The 11,070-nt window shown below is 46.6% G+C and overlaps 1 protein-coding gene across 1 annotated transcript in view; it reads left to right on the top strand.

The window, feature by feature from the left end:
- The first annotated feature begins 2,036 nt into the window (after positions 1 to 2,036).
- PFDN1 (prefoldin subunit 1) overlaps positions 2,037 to 11,070 on the top strand; it is a 29,416-nt gene continuing 20,382 nt past the window's right edge. The window contains exons 1-2 of the mRNA XM_083624514.1: positions 2,037 to 2,163; positions 8,681 to 8,847. Coding sequence (XP_083480640.1) covers positions 2,080 to 2,163; positions 8,681 to 8,847 — 251 coding nt within the window. The 5' untranslated portion in view covers positions 2,037 to 2,079. The remainder of the gene's footprint in view (positions 2,164 to 8,680; positions 8,848 to 11,070) is intronic.

Raw genomic sequence — 11,070 nt, 5'->3', positions numbered from 1 at the left:
TAAATTTCTCTCTTTCAAAGCAAGGAATTGAAACTGCACTAGAAAGATGACCTGTTAGTGCAGACCTCTAAGTTGCAAGTCACCTCTAGACGAAACAAGGTATATTCTGCTTGGCAGCAGTTCAGGATGAATAAACAATTCCCTATTACAGTCCCTATGAAACAGCCCTCCACTAATGGCAGTTACAGGCACAATCGGAAGGCACTCAACTAGGTTTGCTCTGCTCAAGACAGATGACAATCATCCTGCTACCTCCAGTCCTTAAACTGGGGACAGCAAATTAGTTACCCTTCGTGTGCCAGCTAAGTTATTTTCCTCACAATTCAGAGGGAATCCAGAACTTGCCTTACTAACATTTCTCCCCCCGCCCCCAATTATGTTATATGGACGCAGTAGAAATGTAAGAAAGGAGTTGCGTCTGCCCAAGAGAATCAAGGCTGGGGCTAGAGCAGGGGTAGGCAACTTAAGGCCCAGGGGCCGGATGAGGCCCAATCGCCTTCTCAATCCGGCCCGCGGATGGTCTGGGAATCAGCATGTTTTTACATGGGTAGAATGTGTGCTTTTATTTAAAATGCATCTCTGGGTTATTTGTGGGGCATAGGAATTTGTTCATTCCCCCCCCCCCAAAAAAAATATAGTCTGGCCCCCACATGGTGTGAGGGACGGTGGACTGGCCCCCTGCTAAAAAACGTTGCTGACCCCTGGGCTAGTGAGAGGGAGGGGATGCTGGGTTTTATTTCCCTTCCTTTTCCTTCCATTTACTCCAAGGAGGATGTTTGAGAAGCAGACTGTGTGCAGGTTGTTGAAACTTCCGCAGCTGGGATTTTTCCAGTTAGCATCTCAAAAATAGTGGAAAGGGCACTGGCCAGCATCTTGGCTTCATGACATCTGGAAGAGAGATCCCTTAGTTGCAGAGCACCCGCTATCGCTGTGCAAAGTTTCTGACTTAACAGTGACTCAGAGGAATAAGTGCCAACAAATGAATCATGCACCTCATTTCCTACAATACATACGATAGTGTTCCTTGCAAGGCTCCCTTCAAAGTATTAACAGTACAGCACTCTTAAAATTTTGAAGTCTGCTGAGGTCTTCATGGCACAGCTGTCAGCCTTTGATATGGGAACTAAAATTACCGGTAAAACAAAAATAACAATCAAATTGTTCCCTTAAAAAAATAGTCATCTTGGCGCAAGGGAGAAACATTCTAGTTTTATAATGATTAGCACAGAACCCAGGGGCTGCTAACATGCACCTCAATATTATGCTACAGACAGAATCTTGCTTGTTTCTAGCGAATCGCTTTAATTAGAATTGCAGCTGTTATCTTTTTGGAAATGTGTAAGGAGTCCATCATTATTCATCACAGTCTAAGCAGCTTCCCAACACCTCAACAGTGTATGCTTTAAAAAGAAGAAGAAACTTGACTTACTTTTAACAACAACTAATAAAAGTTGGCCCACATAAGCCACCCACCCATGGGCATAGCCAGGATTTTTTTGGGGGGGGGGAGGCTTCAAGTTGTGGAGGAAAGAACTTCAGCTAGTTAAGTCTTTTTATTGATTTACTTGATTTAGAGGGTCAGCTGCCCACCCCCCACGCCTGCGTCCATGCATGCACCCACCCACCCTTCTCAACGCAACTGCAAGATGTGAAAGGAGATTTGTGCTTTCTCCGAGGCCAGTGCCCCTCCCCCTGGGTCTTCCTAGCTAAGCAAAGGCAGCCAAGCACCACTGTATTGTGATCCCTTCAGCAGCAAAAGAAAGGCAGATCACTTCACGGGATCCATTTGCAGGGAACCAACGGAGGTGGGGATCCCCAGAACAGCCCTGCTCACTATCCCTCGCGCGCTTATAGGCTTAAGTCTATCACTTACTCAGAAAGCGGCCAGCAGGATAGTATTTTACCCACCTAGTGACCCAGTTTTGGATAGTCGTGTCATGTTTTGCGATTTCCGTGTATACATTTTAGTAGCTCTATAATCCCCAGCCCCGCACAGAGTCCGCTTTCGCCTCCCTTCTGCCACGCATGCGCGCGCTGATCCACGCGAGCAGCAGCAGCAGCGCCTCGCCCCCAGTACGCATGCGCAACCCTGTCTTCGGGGATAGGGAAAAAAACCGAAGAGCAGGCAAGATGGCGGCGCCCGTGGATCTGGAGCTGAAGAAGGTACCTGATGGCGGGCGGGGACGAAGCCGGGCAAGGCCGCTTCGTTGGTGGCCAGCCCTTGTTAGGCTACGCGGCTGTCGGGATTTTCCTCATCGCTCCCGCCCTTCTCAGACCTCGGGGCGGGAGGGTCTCTGAGGGATGCTCCTCGTGGACTACAACTCCCGTCATCCTCGGCCTCTGACTGTGCTGGCTGGGGAGGCTGGGAGTTGCAGTCAGGGCCGCCCCCCCCCCCCACGAGGAGTCTCTGTCCCCGTCTTTATTCACTCCCAGGGGGAGAGAGGCTGAGGCCTTCTCGCCCCGGGCGCCCTTTTCTCTCAACCGGGTGGAGGCGGGAAGACCCTCCTCAGACCCCCCTTCATCCCCAGGGAGGGGGTCTGTGAACCATGTAACCATCGTGGCTTATATAGTTTTCTCCCCCTCCCCTGGATATTTTTATTGGGGTTTTCTCATAGATCCAAAACAATACAAATAAACGTATCCACCCTGTGACTTGTATCCCTGCTCCCTACTCAGGTCAAAAAGTGTCTAGTACCTTTTCTTCTTCTCTTCATGTTATTGTTAATAGTTTGATCTGTTTTCCATGAATTTGGCTAAGCTCCTTTTCAAATCATGTAAGCCAGTAGCCACTACCACCAGTTGCAACGCCATGCCTCTTCTGTCAATATTATAAGAAGGTTCTAAAATAAAGACTATATAGAGAAAAGTTAATTTGGCTGCCCTGTATCTCAGCTTCATTACGTGCCCCACGTTAGGAGAGAAAAGGTAAGCTTTCTCTCTCTTTTTTTACTTTTCTCCCAACCTGTTCATAAATTTATTCCAGATTCTGAAAATGTCAGGGTTAAGGGAAAGGCCTGTTCTGTCACACACCAGAAGTAAAGGGGCCCTATCTTAATTTCCATGCCTTATGGCAGTGGCACAAGCCTGTGAAGCCTCACAGTGGTGGCGGGAGACGGAGGCAGAAGCAGCGGCAGCCTGCGAGGCCATGTCGTGGCAGCAGAAGCAGCAGTACCTGGCAGCAGTGGAACAATAATCAGCAGCCTGTGAGGCCTCGCCACAGGAGGCAGCGGCAGAAGTGGCAGCAACCTCTGAGGCCTTGTTGTGGAAGCAGAAGTAGCAGTGGCCTGCAAGGCCTTGCAGTGGCAAAAGCGGAGGTAGCCTAGTGGCGGTAGCAGCAAAAACTGCAGCAACCTTGCAGGCCTCGTCATGGCGGTGACAGAAGTGGCAGCAGCCTGCCAGGCCTTGCCACGGCCTGCAAGAGCTCGCTGCAGCCGTGGGAGGTGGTAGCAGTAGCAGCATGCGAGTCCTCACGGCTGCAGCAGCACAAGCAGTGGTCGCCTGCGAGGCTTCGCTGTGGCAACAGGAGGTAGCGGTAGAAGTGGCAGCAGCCTGGCAACAGTGGCACAATAATCAGCGGATTGTGAGACCTCGCCACAGCAGTGGGAGGTGGTTGCAGAAGTGGTGGCAGCCTGCGAGGTGTTGTTGCAGAGGCGGCCTGCAAGGCTTCGTGTTGGCAGTGGCAGAAGAGGGGACAGCCTGCCTCGGCAAGCCCTCGCAGGCTGCTGCCACTTCTTAGCACTGCCTAGAAGCCTCACAGGCTGCTGCTATTTACGCTGCTGCAACGAGGCCTCGCAGACTGCCGCCGATACTACTAGATTGCTGTAGCAATGCTGATTTTGTCACTACCACCACCTGCCTTTGCTACAAGGTTTCGCAGACTGCCGCTGCTTCTCACTGTCACAGTGAGGCTACTCCCGATGCCCTGAGGCTTCACAGATTGCTGTTGCTATTGCTGCTACTTCTCTCCACCGCGGTGAGGCTTCTCAGGCCACTACTGCTGCTGCTGCCACCACTGCTGCTGCCACCACACGACCTCACAGGGCGCCGCTGCTCCTGTGAATACCAAAAGGCCTCACAGGCTGCTGTTGCTCTTGCTACCGCCGTGGTGAGGCCTCACATGCCATCACTGCTTGTGCCTCTGCTGCCAGGGTGCTGCCGCAATAACATAGCCTTGCAGGCCACTGCTTCTGTCACCTCCTCCTGCCAGCTTTGCAAAATGGCCTCGTAGGCTGCTGTGGCTTCTGCCACCACCTTCCACCGCTGCAGCAACCACTGTTTCTGCCACCGCCACGCCACCGCCATTTCTGCTGCCCAGCAAGCCTGCTGTCAGTCCCAGATTATTTGACTTCACTATAACTCCTCACATTTGCTAGCTAAGCCCAGAGGCAAAAGTCCTGTTTGGATGCATTTTGGCTTGCCTGCTGATGAAAGTGACTGTGTGGCAATTGATAATATTGTCATTTATCAGTTTTAGACCCTTAAGTAGTAGCAGTTGCCTGTTCGTCTCTGCATAGTTCCATCCTTATTGTTGTGATATATTGATATATTGTGATGTATTTTGGATGCATATTGGCTTCCTGCTGATGAAAGTGGCTGTGTGGTGATTAATAATATTGTCAATTACCTGTTTTAGACCCCTAAATAGTATGTTACCCTGTTCACCTCTGCATAATTCCATCCTTATTTCAGACATTGCGATGTTTTGCTGGTGGTATATTGCAGTGTTTTTCTGGTCATGTATTATGAAACATTATGAAACAGTTATGTGAACTTCAAAGTGGTTTTGGACGATATATTGATAGCGTTGCCATTGTGCTGTCTATTACTATTACAACTGATATATTAAATATGCATTTAGTGGGCGGGGTGTTAGGTGCTCAGTTCACTGAGAACTTTCACTCTTAGGTCATATAGTTAACAATTAACAGCTCTGTAGTAGTTTACCCTCCACAGCAATAAATGGTGTTAAGCTTCCTCCCTACCTACTGTTGCTGTGTAGGACAAACTTTCTCTGCTTGTTGAATGAAGGGAGGTGGCCTGGTGAATGCTTGGCTAGCTAAGCAAATGTCAATGAATGAGTCAGGCCAGCTGTTTTACTGGAGAGGAACAGAAATGCTACAGAGGGATGATGTAGCAGAGGCCATATACCCTAGCTGCTTAGTTCTTGGAGAATTATTTTTACTTTCAGTGTAATCGTATTACTGTTGATTAATTTGATACTGTTACCTGATACATTTTTGACGGTTGATCCATAGGTTGTAAGTCATGAGTGGGCAGCCTTTTTTGAAGTTGGACACATTCCCTCAAGGGAAAATGGTTCAGAGCTGGACACCTGAATTGGAAGAAGCTGGGAGGGGGCAGGGCCAAAGCCCAAAGTGGTTGCCCGTTCTCTGCTCCCCAGCTTCTCCCATTCATCGACCAATCAATTTATCCACCCTTTCTTTCTCAGACACACAAGCATGTGCTTCATCCATCCATCATCCATACATTCTGTCTTACATTTGCCTTATCTCACTGTGCTGTCACCCATCTTTATATATGCCCAGTTTTTAAAACTTCACTGCATTGCTCCAATTGCTCATTCTGTCACTTATTCTTCATTTCTTTTCTCAGGCCCCACCCCGATACGTGCTTCCCAAGACTTTTTCTGTGTGATTCAACAGCATGTACTTGCCACTGATTTTGACCTGTGATGCCAGACCATAGTATGCCAGTGTCAAGTAGACACTATGTGGTGCACTATGTGGTTGGTCCTCTGAGCATAGCTGCCAGAACAGATGCTTTGAAGCAGCTCTGGTATCTGCCGTCACAAGGCAGACTATAGAGCACACCAGATTGATGATAAATGCTGTTAAGCCATAGAGAAAAGTTATTCAAAAATGCAGACAGAGGGAGGTGTGGAAAGGTGTTGATGGCTGGGGAAGATCACATAAGTATTTTTGTTGGCAGGAAAAAATCAGTGGTGGCAGCAGGTGAAATTGGAAGGGCTGTAGGGATGGGGAACCCTTTTCTGTTGAGAACTGCATTCCCTGTAGCGGTAATCAATAGGACAGTAGAGGGGACCAGAACAACTCCCTATTGCACATGCATGCTCCCACTCCTGAGCTCCTAGTCGTCTTCAAGAGATGGGAACAAGTGGGGCAACCCAGCAAGATGGGCGGAGTATTATTATTACTGTTATTTTTAAATTGTGATGATTATTATTGCTTATGGTTCCTCTCCTCTGCTGGAAGCTTTTGCTTCCTTTTCTTGACAGTCCTTGCAGCCAGGGATAAATTCCCTATCCATTCAATAGTTGGCTGAATCTGGTCAGGAGATATAAGAGGTGAACTGAGGAGATAGTAGACACAGCTTCTTAGTAAAAGGTTCATAGAATCATTGATCTTAAAGTTGGAAGAGACCCCAAGGATCATCTAGTCCAGCCCCCTGAAATGCAGATATCCCAACTAAAGCATCCATGACAGAAGACCATCCAACCGCTGCTTAAAACCTCCAATGAAGGAGAGTCCACCACCTCCCAAAGGAGTCTGTTGCACTGTCTAACAGCTGTTATTTTCAGAACGTTTTTCCTTACGTTTAGTCAGAATCTCCTTTCTTGTAACTTGAAGCCATTAGTTTGGGTCCTACCCTCCAGAGCAGGAGAAAACAAGCTTGCTCTATCTTCCATGTGACAGCCCTTGAGATATTTGATGATGGCTAACATATCTCCTCTCAGTCTCTTATTCAGGCTGAACATACCCAACTCCCTCAACCTGTCCTCATAAGGCTTGGTTTACAGACCCTTGATCATCTTGATATTATTATTATTATTATTTGTCAGAGCTACCCTAGGTCCCAGCTCACAAAGGACCAACGCTGCTTCGTTGTTAAGTACAAAAGTCTTTATTGAAGTTCAGTTTCACTTCCAAAGCCGCAGCGCGCAGCTCTATGTCTCAACCGTTAGACCGCTGATGCTCCGTCTGAGTCTCCTCCCCCTTGACACCAATTTAAGATTCTAGCCTTGCTCCACCTTTTCCGCTGCTCTTTCCTCCTCTGGGTCCGCCTGCCCGCCGGGGTCTCGCCCCTTCTAGCCTCCTCTGAGGCTGATTCCCCTGAGCCTTCTCCCTCCCTCCGGCGGGCTTTAGGAGCTCCTGCTGTCCCGCGCACCTGCACATTTGAACTTGGCACGCGCGCCCAGCCAGCAGCTTTCCTCCTGACCGTTTCACTGCTGCTGTCACTGCTTCCCCCTTCGGGGGGGCTAGCTGCAACTGACCTCCCTTCCGTTCCTCCACTCTCCGATGGAGGCGTGGTCAGCCCTGACTCCCTCTCTGGAGGAGACGCTGGCCCTGACACATGTGACTCTTCCCCCCCACTACGCTCTGGTGGGGAAACTGGTCCCGATCCTCCACTGCTGTTTTGGGGTTCCCCTCTGGCTCCTTGTTTCTGGTGCGTCCCCCCTGGGACCCCCCTTGCCCTGTCCATCGGCGCCCCCTTCTGGGAATCTTCTGATTCGCTGGAGAAGCTCATGGAATCTCTCGGGCCACTGTCATACTCCCCTACGCTGCCCTCGGATTCTTCCCCTTAGCTCTCCAATTCCTCTCTCCCCATTGCTCCTGCTCCTGATTCCCTGACATCAATAATAATAATAATAATAATAATAATAATAATAATAATAATAATTTATTTATTTATTTATACCCCACCCATCAGGTTGGCTTTCCCCAGCCACTCTGGGCTGCTCACAACAGAATATTAAAAGCACATCAAACATTAAAAACTTCCCTAAACAGGGCTGCCTTCAGATGTCTTCTAAAAGTCAGATAGTTGTTTATTTCCTTGACAGCTGATGGGACGGCCTTTCACAGAGTGGGTGCAACTACTGAAAAGGCCCTCTTCCTGGTTCCCTGTAATCTCACCTCTTGCAATGAGGGAACTGCCAGAAGGCCCTCGGCACTGGACCTCAGTGTCCAGGCAGAATGATGGGGGTGGAGATGCTCCTTCTGGGCCAAGGCTGTTTAGGGCTTTAAACGGCAGCATCAACACTTTGAATTGTGCTCGGAAACGTACTGGGAGCCAATGTAAGTTTTTCACTACCAGTGTTATATGGTCTTGGAGGCCATTCCCAGTCACCAGTCTAGCTGCCACATTCTCCTTGGTCTCCAATCTGTTAGGGTTATCTTGATTCCTGATTCTGTCTTCAGCAGCATTAGCTACCCCTCCCAGTTTGATGTTATCTGCAGATTTGTTAAGCATCCCCTCAATTCCTTTTTTCAAGTCGTTTATAAAGATGGTGAACAACAACTGGCCTGACACAGAACCCTGCCGCACCCCAGTTGTCACCCCCCCCAATGGTGAGGAATCAAAAGTGAGCACTTTTTGGGTTTGGTCAAACAGCTGCAAATCCACCTAACAGTTACCTCATCCAGCCCACATTTTACTAGCTTTTCTGCAATAATGGGGGACTTTGTCAAAAGCCTTACTGAAAGTGAGATACACTACATCCATAGCATTCCCCTAATCCACCTAGCTTGTAACTCTGTCAAAAAAGAAATGAGATTTGTCTAGCATGATCTGTTTTTGAGAAATCCATGCTGGGTTTACCGCATGTATACTTTACAACTACACTGAAACTCTGTGTGAAGTCAGTCATTGATCGTTTTACTAACTCTAGCTGCATTTATGCTGTTGCTTTCCATATCAGGCTTTTACAGAACTTCAAGCCAAGGTCATTGATACCCAGCAAAAAGTGAAACTGGCAGATCTGCAAATAGAGCAACTGAACAGGACGAAAAAGCACGCACATCTTACTGATACAGAGATTATGACTTTGGCTGATGAAACCCGAATGTATGAAGGTGTAGGAAGAATGTAAGTAAATGTCTCACTGGTTCCCTTTCAGAAGGACTTGGCTACTAGTAACTCCCTGAAAACCTTTTGTGTACTTTTAATACTGCTCCAACCACTTCTGAAAATCTGTTTTGCCATATTTTCACAGCTGAACCAGGTTGGGGAATGCCACTGTTTACCTAACCCTGATTAGACTAAATCCAAACTGAATGAAAACATTTTAGGCCTCAGGTAAACTTAAATCAGAACAGTGGAAACATTTACTGGTGTGACTCTTTGGTTATATCTGCCAAAATATACTTGCCAGGGTAAACATGATATAGTTTCAGCTGTAGGCTTCTGATGCGCAAGGACTCTCACTAACATGTAGTGTTCTGTGGCTGAAATATGAGATATGAGTAGAGAGATCTTTGATTTGTCTTCATAGGTTCTGAAGATTCTGAATTAATTCTTCACAGCATTAAAAATATGCTAAACATTCATATATTGGAAGTGCTTATGCCACACTCTGAAGTACAGTCTTGAAAATTGAATGTTAGGAAACTTCAGATGTGTTGATGAGGGAAATCTTAAATAATCTCTATTTCTAAACTTTATAAATGTGTTGTTTATGTAATGATGTCATAAAATCTTCATTGAAAACAGACTAATAGCCATGTGATGTGTAGTTGCAAATTGGAACCTTAGTGCCCGATTTTCCTGCCATAATGATAAGACTGGCTTTATGTGCAGTGCTATTCCTGGAGAGAGCCTGTAGTTCATTAAACCCAGCAGAGTGGGAACTGGTGGTAGTGGGAATGGTGAGGATGTGGGGAGGGAGGTGCAAGAGCAAGCTGTCTGATAGATAAGAATGGGTTCTAGCCAGCTAACTCCTACTCAGAGTAGACTCATTGAAATCAATAAACATGGCAAACTTAAATCAATTTATTTCAGTGGGTCTACTAATTGGAGTTAGTTGGATATAGTCTAGTGGAAATTAGGGGTGAGAATTGTAACTTAATTGGTGATAGAAAGAATTTTGCTAGGCTCTTAAATGGATGATTATAGAATTACTTGGAATTTTGCTTCTCTCATTTGGGGTGAAAAGTGGGTTGTTTTTGTTTCTAAAAACTGCTTCTGTTATCTCTTTGGAGTCCCTTTTTGATATATTTGATGGTATTGGAGAGTTGAAAATCTTATTGCAAATCAATAAACAGTAATATTGGAAAAGGAGAGAATTCCTGATGTGAAGTCTGGTGAAAATGAAGTTGATAGAGTTTCAGAATGTGGGGAAATCGTTTTATGTCCTATAGAGGGTTTCGGATTCTCTACCCCAAGTTGCTACCTTAGAAATGTGCCAAGTTTAATTTTCCTAGGTTGTGTTCCTGAGTTTTGGGGTGATCATTGCTCTCTTTCCCACTTACCCTGTGGCAACATTTTGGTGTCCGTGAAGCACTAGTACAGCAACCCAATGATTAATCTTGCAGCAGTGCAGATAATGAGGCTGAGCTTAAGCAGCACCTGTGTAAACCTTGTTCCATGACTGGAATTCTAGCTGCAGGTCTTACAGTCTGCCCTGTGCACAACAGATTACAGTGGTACCTCGGGTTAAGTACTTAATTCGTTCCGGAGGTCTGTTCTTAACCTGAAACTGTTCTTAACCTGAAGCACCACTTTAGCTAATGGGGCCTCCTGCTGCCGCTGCGACGCCAGAGCACGATTTCTGTTCTCATCCTGAAGCAAAGTTCTTAACCCGAGGTACTATTTCTGGGTTAGCGGAGTCTGTAACCTGAAGCGTTTGTCTGTTAGCGTATGTAACCTGAAGCGTTTGTAACCCGAGGTACCGCTGTATAGGACTGACTCCCTATAACTGAACAGTTCCAGTGAAAAAGTTTTTTATTTCAGTTTTAACATCTCAAGATAAGAAATTCCATGAGCTTTGCAATGTGTGGAATATAAGTATTCTGACAAGTTCTTTTAATTATCTGTGTGCTCAGATGGTGTAAAGGGAAACATCTGCAAAGATTCAGACAGGACCACTGTGCATTTTGAACTTTCATCATACTTCTCAAAGTAAAATGTTGACGTCAGTTCACAAATAGCTTAAGCAGCAAAACTAGACATTGGTGTGGATGAGTGTATCAGGCTACATAACAAGTCTTTCAAAAGAATATGAACTCACAGAATTAAAATGTACTGGCAAGATGCCAGAAGCCTGCACTATCTTCTGAGCAATGGATACTAGTTGCTTATAGTATGTACCAA

The sequence above is a fragment of the Podarcis filfolensis genome, assembly GCF_964270895.1.
Source record: "Podarcis filfolensis genome assembly, chromosome: 7".
Taxonomy (NCBI): domain Eukaryota; kingdom Metazoa; phylum Chordata; class Lepidosauria; order Squamata; family Lacertidae; genus Podarcis; species Podarcis filfolensis.
This window is presented reverse-complemented; position numbering and strand designations above follow the sequence as displayed.